The sequence below is a fragment of the Dendropsophus ebraccatus genome, chromosome 2, assembly GCF_027789765.1.
Source record: "Dendropsophus ebraccatus isolate aDenEbr1 chromosome 2, aDenEbr1.pat, whole genome shotgun sequence".
In the NCBI taxonomy this organism is placed as follows: Eukaryota; Metazoa; Chordata; class Amphibia; order Anura; family Hylidae; genus Dendropsophus; species Dendropsophus ebraccatus.
The window spans coordinates 100484489-100508388 of record NC_091455.1 but is presented as its reverse complement, the minus strand read 5'-3'; the positions used below and the strand labels follow the sequence as shown (position 1 = coordinate 100508388).

The window sequence follows — 23900 nt, the reverse complement described above, 5'->3', positions numbered from 1 at the left end:
GGCATGGTCACATGGTTCTCCATGTAAGCAATCTTATGGACCAAAACATATACAGTGAGTACACTTACTAATACTGTACACTGAGCAATTTTACTATAAAGTGGCCAACCCCTTTAAATTTCACAGAAATTTTCACTTTAAAAAATGAAGACATCCCCCTTTAACTGGCAATACTTAAAGTGTCACTGTCATGAAATATTTTTTTGCAGAAATCAATAGTACAGGCGATTTTAAGAAATGTTGTAATTGTGTTTATTAGCCGAAAAATGCATTTTTATCAAAAAAAGCAGTTTGACGCTCTCCCCCCTGTCTTCATTGTTCTCCTATGGAGAGAGCTAAATAAAACACCAAAACAGGACAGCAAAGAGTTAATCTACAAATACATCACCCTCTATCTCCTCTGACAGTCAGCACTGACCTCTCTGAGCTCTGATTACAGCTGTCACCCAGCTCCCTGCCTGTAATCCCTTTGTTCTCTGCTTTCTGCTGTCGGCTAACTCCCTCCTTCCTCCTCCCCCCTGTCCTCTCTATAGACCAGACTGGGTACGTCTAATGATACAAGTCACAAAATTCTAATATTTTGCAGTGAATGGAAAAGAGGAAGGAGGGGGGGAGGGGACCGGGGAAAAGGCTTTTTAAATGCGGATAATGGCATATTTGGCTAATAAACCCACTTTCCAAAACCCAAGTTTCTTAAAATCGCCTGGACTATTGATTTCTGAAAAAAAAATAAAAATAAAATAAAATACGACAGTGACTCTTTAAAGCATTACTGTCATCTACAACTCCTTCAACCCCACTATATCAAAACTGGTGAAACGTTCTCCTCCCTACTCACCAGATCACATCTCAACACCTGTGCACTTGGCCCTATTCCATGCTCAACCTTACTACTGTATTCAACCCAACTCTAACCCTTCTTTTTAACCTATCTCCAACCTGTCTTCCTCTTCTTTAGACTTACAACTATGAAACCTATCCCACCACACTACTAAAGCCTCCCACACCAAAGGCACCAACAATCCGATAACTGCCAAAGCCTCTGGACATTAATCTTGCCCCTTCTAGACCATCAACTACTTCCTACCTTCTTGTCTCAGGGTGGTATTACACGGGCCGAGCAGGGCCTGATAATACCTGTAAACGAGCAGCGATCTGCTAGATCGTTGCTCGTTTACTGGGCCTATTACACAGCCCGATAATCGCTTAACAAGAGCTGCAAGGACATCGTTACCGATGTCCTTGCAGCCCTTGCTAAACAGGCATACATTACCCATCCACATTCCAGGGCTGCTCCTGCCGTCCGCTGCTCCTGCCGTCCGCTTCTCCCGGGGTCCCGTGTGCGCTCTAGCTTCACAGCGGCCTATCAGCTGGTAGGCTGCTCAGCCAATCACAGGCCGGGACCGCCGCGGTCAGCTGCTCAGCTGACAGGCCTCTGTAAAGCTAGAGCGCGCGGGGGACCCCGGGAGAAGCGGACGGCAGGAGCAGCCCTGGAACGTGGATGGGTAATGTATATCGTTAGTCGCCGGCCACGCACCGCTATTACACGCAGCGGTGCGCGGTCGGCGCCCGACGAAAATAGGGTCTAACCTATATCAACGATCAGCCGATGATCGTTGTCATCGGCTGATCGTTGCATTTATTACACGGAGCGATAATCGGCCGAATCGGGCCAGTTCGGCCGATTATCGTTCCGTGTAATAGTACCCTCACCCTTTGTCATGGCGTACTTCAAGACTCTGTCCTGGGGCCCCTAATCTATACATTTATTCTGGGACATCTGAAAAAATACCATGGATTTCGGTACCACTTACAATGAGGAAACTCAAATCTACCTCTTTGGCCCAGATATTACCCTATGTTATCCAGAATTTCACAGTATTTCAGTTACAGCCTCCTTTTTCTCTTCACACTTATTAAAACTCAAGTTGGAGAAAACTGACTTCAACATCTTTTTTTTCAAGTCATTCAACCTCCCACCAGAACTATCAATCAAAGTCAGTGGCTCCAAACCCTCCCCAGTTTTCATTTTGCCCTGGCTTTCAAACACACATCCAAGTTTAACACCTCCTGCCTCCTCCACTTCTAAACATTTCTTGAATCTACTCTTTCCTCACTCTTGAGCTAATAAAAATGCTAGTGTATGCTTTTAATAATCTCCTTCCTAGACTACTGAAACAATCCTCTCTGTGGCCGTCTACTACTCTTGTGCCCTTTGATTCCAGCTCTAATCTGCTGCCCATTTAATGAACGTCTCCCCATTTCCTTCTATGCCTCTCCTCTCTGTCAGCCTATTCAATGGCTGCCCATTGCCCGGGAAATTCAGTTCAAAATACTAGTAATGACATAAAAGGGTTGTCTCATCTCACCAGAAGTAATCTCTAATCACAAGAACATGCAACCACAACCAATCAGACCCTTCTCTTCCTCAGTACCAGCCTGGGAAGAAATGATATGCAAAAAAGATCTCACCCCTCTTGTGCAAAGAGTTGTAGCTTCAAGTCAAGTCTCACTCAATCTTCAAGTCTCACTCAATGTTCTAAGACTCCTTGATTGAGTGAGACTTGACTTGAAGGGACATCTCTTTGCTCAACAGGTGTGAGAGCTATTTTGCATATCCTTCTTCCCAGTATTCTTAGTGAAGCAGCAATGGTTTGTAAGTCCCCACACATCTTTATAATGAGTACTCCATAAGGAGGGTTATTACCCTTTGACCCTCTGTACCAGTCTGTAATTTATTTTGTAAATGTTTACTGTACTTGATTCTTTTTATATTATATGTACAAACTGTTTTGTATGTACAGCATTTAAGAAATATTTATTACACACAAATTTCATCTACAATGCTTGCATAGCGGTAACCCCTATATAACCCAGGCAACTTAATCCTAAACCAGGGCAGCTATATGCCTAGAAATGTGCTGCTAGTGTCTAACTTTTTTATATTATTATAATTGTTATTTTCTATTCATATCTATAAAAGTTCTTATTGTCTAGCTACTTCAACTTTAACCAAGTCTTAAGTGAAAATATAAATTTCCCCTATGTATTCCTTTGTTCATGTTTATCAGTAATGCTATAAGAATTTTTTTTTTAATTATTATTGTTACAAATCATGTCAGCTTTTCCTTCATATAAGTACTCCTTAACTTGCAGTATACGTACTTTACAAGGCATGTTTATAACAATCTTCAACAGTTTTTCCACTTCATTGAGTCTTGCCTCTATTTCATGAGAATCTTTAATTGTGATGAGTCCTAAAAGATAGTAAATGCAAAATAATAAGTCCAGAAAGTAAGAAATCATGTCAACGATTTACATCTATACACCCAGGAACTTCTGGCAGAACAAAAGCTTCTCAAATTCGGGGGTATTAAAATATATCTCAGGGGTTAGAAAACAGTGATTTTTTTTTTTTTTAAATATATTATTTATTATTATTTGAGCAAGCATAAAACAGAACCATTTAGTGCTCTTAGACAATTGGTACTTCATGTACATTGCAGGGGGGGGGGGGGGTCCGTCCAATGGCAGATGTTGTGGGAATGTAGCATCTGCAATATTGGATTTCAACATAATCCAACCTTTGTTCCTGCAGGAGCTAGGTGTCTGGCAGTCATTTGTTCCCCTCTCCTCATTAAAATAATCATGCATGCATGAGAGTGCGTATATTGATGGAGTTATTGGGAGAAATAGCTGTTGCCTCTAGTAACAAGCTACTGTATATCAGGGCTATAGGTGAGTACACAAGCCAACAGGGCACAATAATAAGCGTCACTCATTGATTGGTGCTTATTTATTGAGCCACCACACAGTTTGTTCAATCATGGGGCCCTCAACTTTTCATTGTTGGCTCCACATCCCTGTTTACACAGGGCCCTGTGTGGCTGATATTGCTGGCTCATTCTTATTGGCTGACTGCTGCCCCTTTTGCACAGGCCACTTTTATTGGGAACAAGTGTATTTCAGCCAATAAATAGCCTGTGTAAACAAGCCTTTTAAGGCTCTATTACACCAAGCAATTATCAGCCGTACTTGGCCGATTACAGGACAATAATGGTTTGGTGTAACAGGACATGGTAAAAGACCAGGATCAGCTAACAGGCACAATGTCAGCTGATCGTGGTCTTTCAATACGTTGAAAAATCATGTCAGCGACGGCCTGTTGCACGTTGTCTCATGTAACAGAAGCAGTGGCAGCAAACCACCGCTGACTTCAATGGGCAGCCCAGATGATCTTAGCATCGTCCGGACTGCTGCTCCCTGCAGCCCCTCCCATTACTCCCGGCTCGCTGTCTGTCTGTGTAATAGCACAGGCAGCAAGCGGGGAACGAGGGGAAAGCGAGAGCACTTGCTTCGTGCCCTATAATACAGCCTTTAGTCTGGATGTAGACTGTGTGTTCCCCAATATAAGAAGGGAGGAAAAAAAGGAGGGGACACAGCACTTTCTGTTCACTTTCCACTGGTCAGAGCGCAAAGGACACTTCAATAGCTCTGAATTAGGGATAGTCCGAACCTGCCCAAGGTTCGGGTTCGTATGAACCCAAAAGCTCGGCGGCAAATTCCCGCTGTCTGCCCGCTCCGTGGCAAATTCCCTCTGTCTAGCGGGAGTAATGCCTGGAAAACTGGGATAAAGCCTATGGCTATGGCTGTATCCCAGTTTTCCAGGCGGTCCTCCCGCTGGATCCGCTCGCTCCACGGAGCGGGCAGACAGCGGGAATCATTACCAAGGGTTTGGGTTCGTACGAACCCGAACCGAACTCGGTTCGGACCATCCCTACTCTGAATATTATTAATTCAGTAGAGTGTTACAAGGGAAGGAAAAAGCATATGTCCTATAAACAAAACAATGCTGGACAATACTATTAAATTATTGAATCAAATAATACTTTATTATTTAGTACAGAAACATTATTTTAAAAACATTTAAGAGAAAAGAAACAGAAAGCAATACAGTACATACATTGGATGGCTTACAAGGTGTCTCCTGTATTGATAAAGACAATGTTATTTGGAATGCATTATAAGGATGCCCGCAGTGTAACATGTCAGGGGCAGGTTCTCCTTTAAAGACAACCTCCTAATCCTCTTTCTTGACAGTCAGTTGTTGTAAAAGCTAGTTTTCTCCCTAGTAATTTCTCTAGAAATGTGCAACTATTTCTACATTGATTTCTGGTGAAAACATCCCACTCTCCTTTTGTGTAAGAATAGATGACTCGGTGTGAATTATTCAGGAGCTTGGAAGTAAGTTATAAAGCAGGTTTAATTATCATACATTTGGCAACAGCCAAGACCTGCGGCTTTCTAAATCATGCATGGGCTTGCTGAAAGGAATACAAAACAACTTCGCTGACACTAAATATAGGAGACCACTGAAAGAAAGTACACCATGATTCAAACATTACATTGCAGAAAGCTTCATGGTTACATGAGGACACTGAGAAAACAAATACGTACAGTGTGCAAGGCCAATAAGCCTTATCCATTATGGCACAGACAGGGATACAGAGAAAAGAGGTCCACCTTATAGTCAGTAGAAAACAATGGTAGAATATACCATAGACTGATCCACCATAAAATTAAAGAGGTTATCCAGTGAAAACCTTTTCTTTCAAATCAACTGGTTTCAGAAAGTTATATAGATTTGCAATTTACTTCTATTTAAAAATCTCAAGTCCAGTACTTATCAGCTGCTGTATGTGCTGCAGGAAGGGGAGTATTTCTTCCAGTGTGACACAGAGCTCTCTGCTGCCACCTCTGTCTGTGACAAGAACTGTCCAGATCAGGAGAGGTTTTCTTTTGGGATATGCTACTGCTCTGGACAGTTCCTGTTATGGAATCAAATGACTTGATTTCAGAAAGCCCCAAATTAGGAACATTTTATATGCTTCTCAAAAATGTAACTCTCTGGAAATCCAGGGAAACTGATCCTCTTGTGTGTGGGCACCTAACTGAGCAAATTTCTGGATGAGTAGAAGGTATTCTTAAACCCTTTGTAAGGTATTTAGCCAGCTACCTTTAATACACAACCAACTATTAAACAAGCTAGCATCAGTAAGTCCCCTTCCAGAAGGAACCATCATAGCCAGCATGGAGGATGTGGAACCCTTATACTCCAACATCCCAAGATGGATGAAAAGCCCAACAGGTCTTCATGGAGAATACCAGGAATAACACTTAGTCTGCCATGGAGCTTATACTCCCAATGGACAGTTACCGCTATGTGAAGCTAAATGGCACCACAATATGGAAATCTTGTTATGGTTGTTGCACTGAGAATTGCATTCAATTCAATGCACAACAGCTGGAAATAATTGGCATGCCAATTATTTCCACGGCCATAGCAAACAACGATCGTTGTTTGCATTGATTTCAATGCAACACGTTTCTATGTGACAAGAACGGCCATTGTTTTAATTGAAAACAACGGCCATTCTTTTCATAAAAATATGTTGTGTGAAGAAAGCCTAAAAATGACTTTCTGTTCTCCTTTCCCATCAAGCCTCAGGGATTACTACTACTACTACTATCATTATACAGATAGTATACTAATTATCTGGACAGAACAAATTTCATGAGCCTTTTAAATAGTTTCATCCCAACCACTTAACTATTCTTTTACTGAAATAACTTTCTGGATACCATTATCAAAATACAGGACAGTAAAATAGAGGAATCACCAGAAGCCAGCTGACCCAAAATACCCTCAGATGGAACAGCTTCCACCTTAAACACATAAAAAGCTCCATTACCTACATGCCATCGAGTACTATCTGACTCTGCACATGGAAAAAACTTGGTAGCCTCAAAAAAACATTTCAGAATCAGGGCTACCATGCAAGAATAATTGCAAACCAAACTGTAAGAGCCAATAGAATCCCAAGAAGTGAGTTACAATACAAAACAAGACAAGAAAACAATCGGGTACTTCTGGTGGTCACCTAAAACCCACATCTTCTCTTGACTGCACTGTTCCTGTTATCTTCCATTTCCTAATTACACTTTGAACTGAGGAAATGGAAACCTGCAAATGCTTTGCTATCTTATCTGAGCGCTCACATCTCCTTGGGTTCCCAGACTTTTGCAAGGTACTACTTTTCCTTTTCACTGTAAAACAATACAAAACCAAAATAATATACTAATATAATATACTAATATAATAATATACTAATAATATTGCTTCAATGTTGAAAAGAGTCTTTCATCTTTAACCTCATGCCTTTTGGAGATCTTCAACTTGCAACTCGACCCTCAACTTATAGCCCTCTAGCTGTTACAAAACTACAACTCCCAGCATGCCCTGACAGCCTGTAGTTTTTCAACAGCTTGAGGGCCACAGATTGGAGATCATTGTTTTAAATTCTGACCTGATCTATTTACTATCTTCCTTTCCTTTAGTGCCTGGATTATCATAATCTTTCTAATGGTTTCACCTGTAATCCGCACTGACCTCCCACAACCCTACATTGGGAGGAGCGGGAAAAGCACTATGTGCAATAGGTAGGTGTGTTATGGCCCTTGCCTGGGCTCTGCAATAAGTGCAAAGTGGGCACTTTTGAAAACTTATTTCAGCATAGTTTGAGCATAATTCAAGTTAATACGAGCATCATTCGTTCTGGGACTGTGCTTGTAATCCAAATCCACTCTTTAACCAAAGCAAATTTTCCCATAAGAAATCACTGATATGAAGACAATTAGTTCCACACCCCCAAAATAATGATTTTTTTATTCTGAATAACATGCAGAACTGGTGAAACAAACAATGAGAAACAGCTGAATATGTGATATTATCAGTTACTGTACAGTATAGCAATCAGCATCTGGCGTATAATGGAAGACGGCACTCCTGGACGTAGATACTAAAATATAACTTTTATTCGTGCATATTAAAACATTAAGGTGAGCATAGCAGGACCTACGCGTTTCGCGCTACTGCGCTTAATCAAGCGCAGTAGCGCGAAACGCGTAGGTCCTGCTATGCTCACCTTAATGTTTTAATATGCACGAATAAAAGTTATATTTTAGTATCTACGTCCAGGAGTGCCGTCTTCCACACTACTTCCTTCCAGCTATACCTTGCATGCGGCGTCTGGCCAACGCCCTGAAGATCGAGCACCCTCCTTTGCCAAATCCTGCCTGCTGTCACTCCATCCACTTCATGGTGAGCTGTATCTCTTCTTTTTATATTTTCTATGTTTGCTACAAATGTGGCGTATAATGTATAGTAACTGCATAAACCTGACAAAACAGCAGCAGTTTGTAGATACAGAATGGAGGTGCAGATCCCCATAATGCAGTAGTGTAGTACAACATGCTAGAATAGAGAAGCAGGGCTGCTGTCAGAGGTCTGTGTGGTCCGTCTTTAGCATTGACCAATCAGGAAGTGAGAATCACAGAGCTGTGCAGAAGGACAGTGACAGAAACTTTTCTATACAGCAGTGTGAATGACTGAGTATGAGTGCAGGCACATTATAGTAGCAGTATCTATAGCCGAGTGTGAGTACAGGCACATTATAGGCACATCTGCAATGATTTGGAAAGTGAGGGAGACTTCCTGGGTCAGAGTACAAGGCTGTAGACCATCCTGTGCAGACCATGCCCCTCCCCCACTCCCGCTTCCACCCAGTACAGGGAGCTCTTAAACCAAAGCAATGCTCAAGTTACAATTTTAAAAAATCGTGAGCTCTTCTTGCAAAACGCTGTTAATCCAAGTTACTCTTAAACCAAGGTACCACTGTACTATATTTTAGAGTCAACCTGCATTTTGCATATCTATATATAAATATATATATATTTATTTATTTATTTTAATATGGTTAAAGGGGTAGTGCGGCGGTAAAGAATTATTCACAGACTAACACACATTACAAAGTTATACAACTTTGTAATGTATGTTATGTCTGTGAATGGCCCCCTTCCCCGTGTCCCCCCACCCGTGTACCCGGAAGTGTGGTGCGCTATACTCACCTGTCACGTGCCGACACCCGTCTCCGATCTTCAGCGAGTGACGTCTTCGGGCGGCGAACAGCTCCGACTGTCCTGAATGCCGGCCGCCCTCTGCAGCGTCATCCGAGCATAACTGTGCTCAGCCAATCGCGGCTGAGCACAGTTGTGACGCGGCGGAGGGGGGACGGGCGGCAGCGACTCCGCCGTCCGTCCGAAGATGACATTTGGCACAAGATGGCGGACGGCCCTCGACACGGATCAGGTAATGTATAATGCACCACACTTCCGGGTACACGGGTGGGGGTGGTGGGAAAGGGGAAGGGGGCCATTTACAGACATAACATACATTACAAAGTTGTATAACTTTGTAATGTGTGTTATTCTGTGAATAATTTCTGAACGCCACACTACCCCTTTAAAAATACTGCAGCAGAAAGAGACTCAGTGAAAAATCAATGATTATTAGTATTGGGGGCCTTAGATTAAAAGAACATAAAATATATTTATGATGTACATTTCTAACCTTCCAATGACAGTTAATTAAGTAGCCAAACCTTACTCTGACTCTGACTCCACAGCCCTGTACGGAGACAAGACGTCTTACTGATATAGAGGATGTATGTGCATGCGCTGTTAATTCCCTGATGGTCTGTATAGTGTAATGTGGTTTCCAGTTTCACCATTCATGTATGTATATCTGCATTGGTAATATCATCAGACTGAACATAAGGAATTTTCGTACACATACAGCACTATTAACCATAACTATATCCCAAAGAAAACATCTGTTTGGGTGGAGTGGGATGAATAGCTTGCAGCTCTGAGAAGACATAGGAGCCAAAGTTGAAGTTAGGAGTAAAGAGCATCCCCAGGCAAGCTGCAGGGTGCAAACAGAGGTTCTCTGTCAGTAGCTGGCAACTTAGTAGCACTTCCTTGCCAAGTATACAAGATCTCTTTCAAGGCAATAGAGAAGGGACAACACAAATAAGTAACACGCAGTCATAAAGAAACTGAGACAAACAACCAATTCCCAAGCCAAAACCAACAGTGAAAAATGTAACTGTAGGGCATTTACAGCATAGGAATAAGTGAGCTGAACGTTGCTGCTAATATTGTATATGTGTAAAAAAAAAAAAGACCACATAAAACATACCTGTATAAATGAGATATGTATATGGATGAACTCATCACAGCCCCTTGTTTATATGGGCATGTTCACAAATGGCAGATATCTAACTGATAGGTCTCTGTGACTGGTGTATTCATTTGAAAAGGGGGCTATAGAAGTGCACCCACTTTCTGCAGAAATAACCCTATGTAGCTATATGGCATTACACACCCCAACACACCATAAAACTATACAAGTGAAAGTGGTAGCTCAATGCATATCATTTACTGTATATAGATAAAAAAAAAGCCATTATTAACCACAAATATGGCTAATATTGTGTCAGTAATAATCCACCTGATTAGGGCTGACAACAAGCGCACACATCCAGAAACAGCAGGTGTCAGAAGAATTCAGCAATACTGTATTACAGGATAACTCTAAGAATAGTTGCGAAACTATTTGGGTACATTAAAGCCAATGAAAAGCAGGAGAACAGAAATATATATGGTTCATTCACACGTACAGGATCTGCAGCAGATTTTATACTGTGTTCTATCGTGTTGTTTACACTGATATCTGCAGCAGACAATCTGCAGCTTTAAATCTGCAGAAGATCCTGTACATGTGAATGGACCCTGAAGATACATTTTAATATCTACTACTGATCAGGTAAAATTATGCTGCTGTTTACACCGAACGATTATCGTTTGAATTTTCACAATAACGATCGCATTTGAGTGATAATCGGCTTGTGTAAACACATCGAATGATCAAACGATGAGCGAGAAATAGTTCTTTTTGATCTTTCAACATGTTCTCAAATTGTCATTGGTCATTTGCTAAAAATTCACAGATCGCTTCGTCTAAACATTCTTTCACTGATTCACCCTATGTGTGGGATGGGCTTAAAACGATCGCAATAACGAATTTTCCAAACAATATATCGTTCTGTCTTAACGCTGATCGTTATATAAAAAAATCATTACTTCGAAAACGTTAATAGTTCAATTGGGCAAATTATTGCTCTGTGTAAACGCAGCATTAGTGTCAAGTGAGGAATCTATCAGAAAAAAACAGCAGGTCCAAACTTCATCAGTATGGGTGAAAGCAGAGAAAATCTCTTGGTCGGGGGTCCCCAATGTATATACACAGCAGCTCACCAACATAAGGTGAAATTATGATTTATTCCATCCAAAAATATGAGATTACAGAGCTATCATACTATCTATCTACTCATCATGTAATGCTTTTGTATTTTTAATATACGTTATAGTTCTATTAGACTGAGTTCACACAATGTAAAATAAAAGAAAAACTGGGAAAGCAGCTGTCAATGCACAGACTGTATTAAAAATAGTGGATATTACAGGCGTTTTATACATTTTGTGCACTGACGGTCGCTTTTTAGCTCTATTCTGAGAAAAGCCACTGAAACAGCATCTTTCCATATGTAACAATGCAAATATTTACACAATGACAAGAATGGTCACTAAGCTGTGTAAGCGAGCGCTGATCTGTGCTTGTTTGGCTGTTCTGCATCTTTGGCTGTGTGATACAGCTTGAAGTCATCCTTTAAAGGAACATTTAATCTACAAATGAATAAAAAGAAGTAAACAAAAGAAAAGGGGTGGTGCTTAGTTAAAGAGGGTGTGGTTTATTCACTTTGTTTTCCTGCAGACTTTGCAGAGAATGGGCACTGAACAGTGAGGAGGACGAGGCAAAACAACTGACTTCCACAGTCCACACTAGAATTCCTAGTGTGTAGTGTCCTTTGGAATGATCCCAGAATCCTTTTGGCTGTCCAGCAAAACAAGAAATTATGCCACAAGTCCTCAGATTTCAAGCTGGTTAGGAGTTTACAGAAAGTCTTGCTGACCACATATTTTTGTTTGTGTCTTGGCAATAAAACTGTCACTGTCTATATAACTTTCAAAATCTAAATCAACAGTAAATGTGATATAAAGCAAGTTTGCAATTTCAATTTATTTTTTTTTTAGTTTTTTAGCTTTAGGGTACAAACACACTTGCCGGATCTGCAGCGAGTCTCCATGCTGCGTTTTTGCAGCGAGACTCGCTGCAGATCCCAGCCCTATACTTTCATTAGCAGAGAAACTCGCAGCAAGGATGTACATCCCTGCTGCGATTTTGTCTGCAGCCCTCCCCATTAACCCCCTAGCCGCCGGACATTATACATTACCGGGTCCCCGTTCCTGCTTGCTTCGGGGCTCCCGGTGTCTTCACGGCCCGCCTGGCCAATCAGTGCGCTGCGGCAGGGCAGCGCACAAATTGGCCGGGCAGAACGTGTCGGTAGCCGCCGAAGCAAGCAGGAACGGGGACCTGGTAATGTATATCCTGCCCGCCCCCCCTACAGATCATGCGGCCGGGGGGTGCGGGGGGCGACCCTGCCGCAGCGCACTGATTGGCCGGGCGGGCCGTGAAGACACCGAGAGCCCCGAAGCAAGCAGGAACAGGGTCCCGGTAATGTATAATGTCCGGCGGCTAGGGGGTTAATGGGGAGGGCTGCAGACAAAATCGCAGCAGGGATGTACATCCCTGCTGCGAGTTTCTCTGCTAATGAAAGTATAGGGCTGGGATCTGCAGTGAGTCTCGCTGCAAAAACGCAACATGGAGACTCGCTGCAGATCCGGCAAGTGGGTTTGAACCCTTATAATAAATGATGCCATGATCTCACTTAAACATGAGGAAGGAGGAGTCCCATTCCTCCGAAACGTCGGGGCGGAAGGCCAGAGTGGTTTGAATTCACATCAGCCTGTGAGCAGAATGTAACGAGGTGCCGTGATGTAAATAAAGCAAAGCAATATGAAATCTAGTGAGTATGCATTTTCTCTAATAGAGTTATACTACTCCAGCGAAAAATCACAAAGAAAAAAGGTACGACTTGTTTAATGGAATTACCATTGTATATTGCCATACTTGATACGTATTCTGTTATGTCCTCATAACTTCATCAGGAGTCAGTGACTGAGAGGTTTATGTTACTTTAGTATACATTCTCAGCACTCATAATGCCACTGTTAAAAATGTTGGACATGTCACTATGACATGTCAGAACTTTGTAAACCTGAACTTTGTATACCTGTACTTTCAAAAGGATTTTAAAAACTTAAATGGATAGTTGGTGTCCAGGTGATTTTAGTGTTCTCACTGCTTTATTGAGCCTCCATGGCACTGCGCTATTTCTCATTCTCTCCATTTTAAGGGAAACAAATCACAGCAAGACTGTTCACCAGCAGTACTCACACAGGTACTTTCTTTGCTTTACTTCTCCTCTATGCTATGACATAGTGCTTGAGAAAGTGCACTGCTTTGACTAAAACAATCTGGGGTTCTCCTGGGGGGGGGGGGAATTTACAAGGGGTTACATCACAAAAGATGCCTTGGTCTAAGCTGACAATGATGACTGCTGGCAATGACGACTAAACAGCAGCAGAGACGTTCACATCGAGGAAGAGGCTGCATCACAAATGAAGTCCTGACCTAAGGAATGGACTGCTGCTGCAGATAATGATAATGCATAAAGAGAGAGGGTAGGAGGGATTACATTTAGGAGGCAGAACTGTTTACATAGTAAAAATCCTTGAATCACCTTTTAGGCACATCATGGACCCTCTGAATGAGGCAAGCTGGCACAACTAGCCTGCACACAGTCCAGGTGGCCTCCTGGAAATAGCAATTGGTTTAATTGCAGCTAGAAAGTGAATATCCCTAACAAGAGGCAGTAGATAGTAGAGTGCAGGGAAGTTAGACAACTAGTCAACCTTAGTCAACCTTTTTTTCTATGGTAAGGAGTCATTTTTAGTAAATTTAGTGATGTTGAAATGCTGAATACAGTGGTACATCGGTTTAAGAGTAACTTGGATTGAGAGCACTTTGCAAGAAGAGCAAAATTGTAACTTGAGTTAACAAGTCTCCATTCCTGCTGTAATGTGCCTGCACTTAAACTCAGCTATACACACTCCTGCTATAATGTGCCTGCACTTACACTCCTCCATTCACACTGCTGCTATAATGAGCCTGCACTTACACTCAGCTATACACACTGCTGCTACAATGTGCCTGCACTTACACTCGGGTATACACACTTAGGGAGGCATTTATTAAGTCCGGCGTTTTTTACGCCGGACTTAAAAATGCCCCCGCAGCTCCGGCGGTACGGGGATTTATGTAGAGGCGGACTGCAAATCGTACAAATCCTGGGCGCCGGTGCGCACCGCCGAAAACCTACGCCAGCTGAGGACTGGAGTAGGTTTTCGGCGTACATTTGGGCGGAACGGATGATAAATCGCGCGGACTCTGAGTCCGCGCCCTCCGTTCCGCCCACTTCCCGACGACTTCCCGCCCCCTGGCGTACTCGGCGGAAAGTGCCGATTTGCGAATATTTTATTCACAAATCGGCCATTTGCGTATAAAATAATACGCAAATCTGCACTTTCCGCCAAAAATCATCCGTTCGCCGGATGATACATGTGGCCCTTAGGGTATATTCACACGAACGGGCTCGCAGCGAGATTCTCGCTGCGAGCCCGGCAGGTCCTGGAAGATCCCATACACTACATACTTGCTGCGGTCTAAACGACCGCAGCGAGTATGTAATTATACCGCCCTTAACCCCTTCTGCTCCCGCCCGGCTCCCCCGCTGTAAGCATACTTTACCTGTCCTTGCTGCACGGGGTCCCGGCGTCCTGCTCTCCCGTCCGGCCAATCAGTGGCTGCGGCTGGGCAACACACTAATTGGCCGGACGGGAGAGCAGGACGCCGGGACCCCGTGCAGCAAGGACAGGTGATGTATGCTTACAGCGGGGGAGCCGGCCGGGAGCAGAAGGGGTTAAGGGCGGCAGAATTACATACTCGCTGCGGTCGTTTAGAGCGCAGCAAGTATGTAGTGTATGGGAACTGCCAGGACCTGCCGGGCTCGCAGCGAGAATCTTGCTGCGAGCCCGTTCGTGTGAATATACCCTTAATAGAAAAGTTTCTGTCACTCCTGCACAGCTCTGTGATTGTCACTTCTTGATTGGTCCATACTGAATACCCCCCTCCCATTCCCCATTGCTTCTGCTTCCCTGTTCAGCCCTGCTTCTCTATTCTAGCCTGTTGTACTACACTACTGCATTATGGGGGATCTGCAACTCCATCCATTACCTACAAACTGCTGCTGTTTTTTTCTGGTTTATGCACTTACTATACATTATATGTCACATGTTTCTTGGCTATACTGTACAGTAACTTATAATATAACATATTTAGCTGTTTCTAAATGTTTGTTTCATCTGTTTTGCATGTTGTCTAGAATATAAAATCATTATTTTTGGGGTGTGGAACTAATTGTTTGCATTTCTATGATTTCTTATGGGAAAATTCGCTTTGGTTTAAGAGTGCTTTGGATTACAAGCACGGTCTCGGAACAAATTATGCTCGTAATCCAAGACACCACTGTATAAAAAATTATCTTCCGCATAAAGGGAAGTTTTTTTGAAGGGAACCAATCAGCATGATTGTGCTGATATGTTTCCCTGCAGCACAGTATAGCTCTGCAGGGTATATGTGGGGATAACTGACAGGCAAAGTGACCACTAACTGGTCTCTCTCCTGTCAATCATCCCCACACTGTGGGCTGACAGACAGAGAGCTGTGTCTAATGACTAGTGGCCACCGCTCTCCTGTCTTCACGTGGTGGATTAAAACTACATTTTTCCCTGTTGTAAAGCTACTGCCACAGACACAGCTGGGAGTTTCGGGGAGCTGCACAGCAAAGTTAAACTGTGCAGCTGGCAACCATATCAGCACAATCGTGCTAAATGGTCCCCTTTAAATGATGGTGAGCAGAGCAGTCAGAGCAGTACACAAGGAGAGATCCTTCACCCATAAAAGGAGAAGTCTGGCGAGGGACACACTAAGGGACACAGGGAACTGGGGGGACACTGAGCATCCCCCTGCCATCCTCCTCTCCAGCAGCCACAGCTCGCACAGCTCTGGGAGTCGGGTCGTGACATCACCATGTTATCCAGGAAGTGAAGCCTTGATGCAGTAGTAAGTGCAGGGAAAAAAACACTTTATGTGCATTTCCTGTAATAAGTATACACTGGGGATTTGTACAAATTTTGGGGGGGCAATACAATACTTTAATAAAAATTTTCGACAGACTTCTCCTTTAATAATTCCATAGGAACCCTTTAAAACCTGTTAAACTGATTTTCATTGTTTTATGATTTTTCTAAGAAAAAGAAAAAAAAAAGGTCAAAATTCTTATTAAAGTTACAGGATTGCTGTTGCACAAGATAAATTCTCCAGAAGTCTATGGAGTCTGTATAGATTAAGATTAATAAGATTGAGCACTTCTCTCTGCTCATTCTAATGATCAGTGTGCATCCGGGCACCCAGACCCTGACCAATCCAAACTGTTGGCATGTCTCTAGTCTACATTAATTAATAGTAATGCTTTATCAGTCTCCTGACAGCAGCTTTTTAGTCTTATTCTGGTTAAAAAAAACAAAAAAAAAAAAACAGATGAAGTCCTGGCCAGTACAGAGTGTCAAGGCTCAATGTGTCCATCAATCATATGACTGCCTTTTCTGTAAGCGCAGATGACCTGGAAAACAAGTGACTTCCTGTATTTAGACTCTTCAAAAAAAAAAAAAAAAAAACACAGGAAGTGCCGTGTTTTCCATGATAACAAAAAAAAACTAATGTAAACTGCAAACTTGCTTTATATCACATCTACTGTTGATTTAGATTTTGAAAGTTATAACGCCATTGATACTATAAAGCATCTATAAGCACATAGAGGTCAGATTTGATAAATGGGCTCTGGTCCTTAAAGAGCTACTCTGAAGATAAAACTATAATTTTCAACACATTGCTTTAGTGAAGTTATATATTTAAAAAAATGTATTATTATTAGAGATGAGCGAACTTTGAGCATGCTCGAGTCCATCCGAACCCGAACTTTCAGCATTTGATTAGCGGTGAATGCTGAACTTGGATAAAGCCCCAAGCACTGGCGGAACTACCGCTACGGCTGCTACGGGGCCCCGCCGCATCAGGGGGCCCGTGACGCGGGCCCCTGGAGCTTACATATCCTGCAGCACCCGGCGGCTGAGCATGCCTCCCGGGTGCTGTAGCCGGGGGCCGGTCCCGTGCTCCTCCCGACCCGGAGACTCCTTTCCCCAACCATAGGGAAAAGGAGTCACTGGGCCAGGAGGAGCACGGGACCGGTCCACAGCGCTCCTGTCACCCCCTGTCTGATGCGCGGCTGCCGTCTGATGCCGCGTCCTAGCCCCGGCAGCGCGCGTATCATAGAGTTCTGTGTGGGCTTGTGCTGCGGCCGCGGCCACAGGCCCACACAGAACTCTATGATACGGCAGCCGCGCATCAGACGGGGTGACAGGAAAAAGGCTCGACGGGGGAGCGTGTTGTTAGGTGAGTTTTTTTTCTTTTTTTTAAACTTGCTTTCCTCGGACGGTGGGGGGAAAAGGGGGCATCTATAAGGAAGGGGGGGAGAAGGGGGCATCTGTAAGGATGGGGGGGGAAGAGAAGGGGGCATCTATAAGGAAGGGGGGGGGAGAAGGGGGCATCTATAAGGAAGGGGGGGGAGAAGGGGGCATCTGTAAGGAAGGGGGGGGGGGAAGGGGGCATCTGTAAGGATGGGGGGGGGAAGAGAAGGGGGCATCTATAAGGAAGGGGGGGGGAGAAGGGGGCATCTATAAGGAAGGGGGGGGAGAAGGGGGCATCTATAAAAAAGGGGGGGGAGAAGGGGGCATCTATAAGGAAGGGGGGGAGAAGGGGGCATCTGTAAGGAAGGGGGGGGAGAAGAGAAGGGGGCATCTATAAGGAAGGGGGGAGAAGAGAAGGGGGCATCTATAAGGAAGGAGGAGAAGAGAAGGGGGCATCTATAAGGAAGGGGGGGGGAGAAGGGGGCATCTATAAGGAAGGGGGGGGGGAAGGGGGCATCTGTAAGGAAGGGGGGGGAGAAGAGAAGGGGCATCTATAAGGAAGGGGGGGAGAGAAGGGGGCATCTATAAGGAAGGGGGGGAGAAGGGGGCATCTATAAGGAAGGGGGGTGGGAGAAGGGGGCATCTATAAGGAAGGGGGGGAGAAGGGGGCATCTGTAAGGAAGGGGGGGGGAGAAGAGAAGGGGGCATCTATAAGGAAGGGGGGGAAGAGAAGGGGGCATCTATAAGGAAGGGGGGGGGAAGAGAAGGGGGCATCTATAAGGAAGGGGGGAGAAGAGAAGGGGGCATCTATAAGGAAGGGGGGGAGAAGAGGAGGGGGCATCTATAAGGAAGGGGGGAGAAGAGAAGGGGGCATCTATAAGGAAGGGGGGGGAGAAGGGGGCATCTATAAGGAAGGGGGGGGAGAAGAGAAGGGGGCATCTATAAGGAAGGGGGGGGAGAGAAGGGGGCATCTATAAGGAAGGGGGGGGAAGAGAAGGGGGCATCTATAAGGAAGGGGGGAGAAGAGAAGGGGGCATCTATAAGGGGGGGGGGAGAGGGCCATCTATAAGGGGGGGACACCATAGTGGGAGAGCAGGCCATCTATAAGGGGAGAACATAGGGGGAAAGGGGGATATAAACGTACAACATTGGGGGAGAGGGGAACATCTATAAGGGGACAATAAAGGGGGAAAGGGGACCATCTATAAGGGGACAATATAGGGGAAGAGGGGGCCATCTATAGGGGGGGCAACATAGGGGACCATCTATAAGGGGACAACATGGGGGGGCATCTATAAGGGGGACAGCGGCGGGGGGGCAACATAAGGAAGCTATCTATAAGGAGGGGCGACAGAGAGGAGGGCCATATACTAAAATGGGATCACATAGAGTCAGCCTACCCACTAAATGTGGGTGTAAAGGGGCAAATACAGATGTGCAGTTGGTAGAGATGAGGATGGTGACTAATGTGTGTGGAGCCTAATATGTCTGTCTGGCAGATTCTGTGGATTCGTGGCCCGGAGAAGTTCTCATAACGGCCCAGGGCAGATGGAAAAGAAAATGAAAAGGGAAGAACTCCGATCAGAGAAGACGTCTCCTGTAAGTCACCTGATGTAACTGTACTGTAATTTATATGGTGTACAGAACTTGTGTAGAGCTGAGTGTGTTGATGGCATAGTGGTCGATCGAGAGGGGGTGGGGCGGGGGGGCCCCAATCAAAAATTTGCTATGGGGCCCAGCCATTTCTAGTTACGCCCCTGGCCCCAAGGCTATGTGGAAATCATGGATATAGTCATTGGCTGTATCCATGTTTTCCAGACAACCTTAGAGCTTTATCCAAGTTCAGCAGCCCCAGCTAATCAAATACCGAATGTTCGGGTTCGGATGGACTCGAACGCGAACCCGGTTCACTCATCTCTAATTATTATTTATCTGCAAACATACTTCCAGTGCCTGGCAGCATTGAAGGGTGGCACAGCCCTCTGCTGCCATGACCCTTTCTGCGGGGCACTGCAGGGCTATAATATCTGTAGTTTTGGGTTACCTGCTCTGTTTAAGCGCTACTGTATATTCTTATATAAAGTACATGGGTGGGGGGGGGGGGGGCGTACTGTCACTTACTGCACCATAAGTATGTTTGTAAATAAAAAAAACTATATTTTTTTTAAATAAAGTTACACTATAAATTAATATAACTGTATTAAAAAATGTATTAGCAAAAAAAACCAACAACTTTTTTCTTATGTCTCCGGAGTACCCCTTTAAGGCTAAAATTTGCCTGTTCCTGAAAGTGTTAATAGACAGAAGGTGAACGTAAAAGTCGTTGATATAAACAGTCCCACAGCAATATACGTCTTTGTAACACCTATAGAAATAACCTGATGCAGGCAAATTGTTGTTTTTCTCTATTGTAAGGAGTTTGGAAGCTGGCAGCAGTTTAGGAGTGCTTCTTCTCTGACGGATGGGCACTATATACAGAATGGACAGGTATGATGCCAGGTTTTGTGAATATTTGGATTTGCACCCATGAGGTCTACTGTGTTTAATTCCATTTCCTTTTATTTTGTCTTTCTTTGCCGGCATGATATGTCTCCACAAAACATCAGGGACACCCACTAGGCAGAATATGCAATTGATACCAACTACACTCAAGACTGCAGTTTAGCTGCTTGGAAAACAGGAAGTCATGTGCTGAAACAAGTCCGTCCTTGAACTAGGAATTTGGGTGAGAACAGATCTGTGAGTAAGAGAGTGATGCCAACCTGCGTTCTATAAGTGTTTATGGTCTAGTGATTAAACTTCTACAACTCATGCATCCCAATGACACTAGACAAATACATAAGTGGGTCTGTCGTGGCACCATACAGTGTGCCCATATATTGTCTGTGGCATACCAATGGTAATGCCGTCGCTCCAAGCTATGTGAGAAGATTGCCTCAGGCACAATCCTTCTCTGATAAGTAATATAGTTCTCCCCTGTAATTTCCCATCTCCAGTTTAGTGCCTGGATTTAAAGGCTATTGATGCCCTTAGGGCCATTTTATCTTACTGATGCCAATTTATTTAGGGTTAAAAATACTGTTAGCTATTTTTTTTACAATTGTTTTTAACCATTTGGCTTCTGCAGCATCTGTACACTGAATCAATGTGAAAAATGCCATTCACAGATAGTTCTGTCAGAGAACTTGTCTGACAACTTGGTCACCAGTCATTGCTGCCTTCTAAGCCATCATGGAAGCCTAGGCATGAGCAAATAAGAGCTGATCATAAAAGAGTTAAATGACAGCTCAGGAGATGGCTAAACAACTGGTCTGCCAAAGAGCTTCCTTCTATGGCCAGTAAATAGCTGGGAACCCCATCCACTAACTCCATATGCTGAAACGGACTGTCCATGGGAGGGCCAGCCAATCCAGAATGCAGGAAATGCAGTGTATGGCCATAAAGATATGTGCGGCAATGTACAAAGGCAATAATTCCTCATTGTGGAGAATTGTTCATATAGGTTGAAATATCAGTAGAGGTATTGCTTAGTATCAGGGGCCACACATCAGGAAGCTTACTGAAGACAAATCGTACTGTCTAAATAATGCCAGGGTATAATCTTAAGACTCTTTCACCATATCCTCCTCATTGTTGTGTGGGGGAAGGGAAGACACTGTAGCTGTCCATCCAGTTCCACTATCAAGTCCACCCATCAAGTCCACTATAGTGAAGTACATGCCTTCTTTTCTTGACCCACCTTGCATTGGTCAGCCTGTAGGACTAAGGTTATGTGGGAATAAGCTTCCCTCGGCCATTGCTGCTAAAACCAGCACACCATTACATAAAGTAGTTACGTCATTGTACAAAGACAAGTTTAGCAACTTTATAAGAAACTTTGTGTATCAAGCCCTGCTAGCAGCATCCTTGCTCCCATCCACACAGGGCTGTATTTGCTGCTAGCTACCAGAGGGCCTGTGCCTAGGGTGGCAGTGCTGAGAGGGGCAGCACTTCACCTTATGTTGTGGATTGTAATGGATTTCACCACAGCTTGTGTATATGGAGAGATCCAAAGTGGCTCTGCAACTAAACCTGACAATAACAACCCCAACACATGTGGCTTCCCCTAATGGGGTGTCTCCAGTCCTAGCTGTAACTATGGCCCTGCAGCCATCCCTCATCCTTCTCACAGCTTTGCCAGGCTCGGCCCCCATAGTGTTCCCTACAGGGACTGGTGAGGACAGCTCTGCACCACTGATAGGCTCGGCCACGACTGACAGGCTCTGCACCACTGACAGGCTCGGCCACCATAGTGTTCCCTACAGAGACAGACTGGTGAGGAGCGCTCTGCACCACTGACAGGCTCTGCACCACTGACAGGCTCGGCCACCATAGTGTTCCCTACAGGGAAAGACTGGTGAGGAGCGCTCTGCACCACTGACAGGCTCGGCCACCACTGACAGGTTCTGCACCAATGACAGGCTCGGCCACCACTGACAGGCTCTGCACCACTGACAGGCTCTGCACCACTGACAGGCTCTGCACCACTGACAGGCTCGGCCACCACTGATAGGCTCTGCACCACTGATAGGCTCGGCCACCACTGACAGGCTCTGCACCACTGACAGGCTTTGCACCACTGACAGGCTCTGCTCCACTGATAGGCTCGGCCACCACTGACAGGCTCTGCACCACTGACAGGCTTTGCACCACTGACAGGCTTTGCACCACTGACAGGCTCTGCACCACTGACAGGCTCGGCCACCACTGACAGGCTCTGCACCACTGACAGGTTAGGCCACCACTGACAGGCTCGGCCACCACTGATAGGCTCTGCACCACTGACAGGCTCGGACACCACTGACAGGCTCTGCTCCACTGACAGGCTATGCACCACAGACAGGCTCGGCCACCACTGACAGGCTCTGCTCCACTGACAGGATATGCACCACAGACAGGCTCGGCCACCACTGACAGGCTCTGCACCACTGACAGGCTCTGCACCACTGACAGGCTCGGCCACCACTGACAGGCTCTGCACCACTGACAGGCTCGGCCACCACTGACAGGCTCTGCTCCACTGACAGGCTCTGCTCCACTGACAGGCTCGGCCACCACTGACAGGCTCGGCCACCATCGCTGGATACAAGTGGTTTGGTAAATGGTGACTATTTGAAATACTAATTTAAAACTTTTTTTTAAACAATACTGAAACTTTTTCGGATCCTCCAGACAAGAGGCGGCACATTGCAGGGCCCCAGCCTGGTGCCAGGTACCATGGGCAGTGACCCACCTTCCAGCAGAGATGACTGGGACAGCTCCCCCCGGTCCTCCGGGAAGGATTCCAGCAGCCGCTTGAAGAGCCGCCCCAGGTCCGAGTAACTCCTGTGCAGATAGAGGATGTTCCTGTCCGACCACTCCGTCCGGATCTCGAAGAACTCCTCCTCGTCCCCCTTGCGGTTTATGATGAGTCTCCGGATGCCGTTCACCCAGCAGTCCTTCACGAACATGTTCACCAGGGAGGTGCCCTCAAACACAGCCGATGCCATCCTCAGCCCGCTGCGCCCCCCGACACCCACATCCCAACACCAGGGCACAAGGTGGCAGCCGCTCCCTTGGTACCACTGCCCCTGATGTGCCCAGATGCCGCCACCCGGCTGATCAGATGCTGCGGTAACCGGAGCCGAGCGCGGTGTCCCCGGATCAGTTGCACCGAGCGCTGTTATCCGAGCGGCTCCTGTTGCCCGGACCCAACTTTACTGCTCCATCCCGGCAGATCCGCCCTGCGGGGGCACCGTCCTCCCTGTACCGTTATGTCCCGACATTCCTGCTCACAGCCCGGCGCTAGTCGTGACAGAGAGAAGCCTCAGCAGGGATGCCGGCCGCTGCTGTCAGGGGCGATGGCAGGCGACGTGTCCGCTGCAACTTCTTGTCTCCCACCCCCCGGCGGTGCTGAGCGCCGGACCTCCCTCCGCCCTCACAGCGGCGCTGCCAGGAAGACGGAGCTAAACTTTCTGTGTATCCGCTATGGAGAGGGCTGGGGAGACTATGTGAGGAATGCCGCTCACTCCGCACTGAGGTCAGGCTCCGGGATGTCACATGCCCGGCTGTGAGGAGGCACCGGAGCCCTGACACGGTGCCGCCCCGAGCACCCTCCCCAATGCACAGCCGGGAGACGGCTACACCGCTGTATATGGGAGACAGCTATACCGCTGTATACCCCCTGTATAAGGAAGACAGCTATACCGCTGTATACCTCCTGTAAATGGGAGACAGCTATACCGCTGTATACCCCCTGTATATGGGGGATGGCTATACCGCTGTATACCTCCTGTACATGGGGGATGGCTATACCGCTGTATACCTCCTGTACATGGGAGACGGCTATACCGCTGTATACCTTCTGTACATGG

The 23900-nt window shown here is 45.5% G+C and overlaps 1 protein-coding gene across 1 annotated transcript in view; it reads right to left on the bottom strand.

Annotated features, from left to right (window-relative positions):
- The window catches only part of PXDC1 (PX domain containing 1), a 52877-nt gene extending 29324 nt beyond the window's left edge, over nt 1–23553 (bottom strand). Inside the window, exons 1-2 of the mRNA XM_069960213.1 lie at nt 22781–23553; nt 3166–3257 (exon numbers count right to left, since the gene is read on the bottom strand). Of these exons, the coding sequence (XP_069816314.1) occupies nt 3166–3257; nt 22781–23036 (348 nt within the window). The 5' untranslated portion in view covers nt 23037–23553. The remainder of the gene's footprint in view (nt 1–3165; nt 3258–22780) is intronic.
- Nucleotides 23554–23900: the final 347 nt, after the last annotated feature.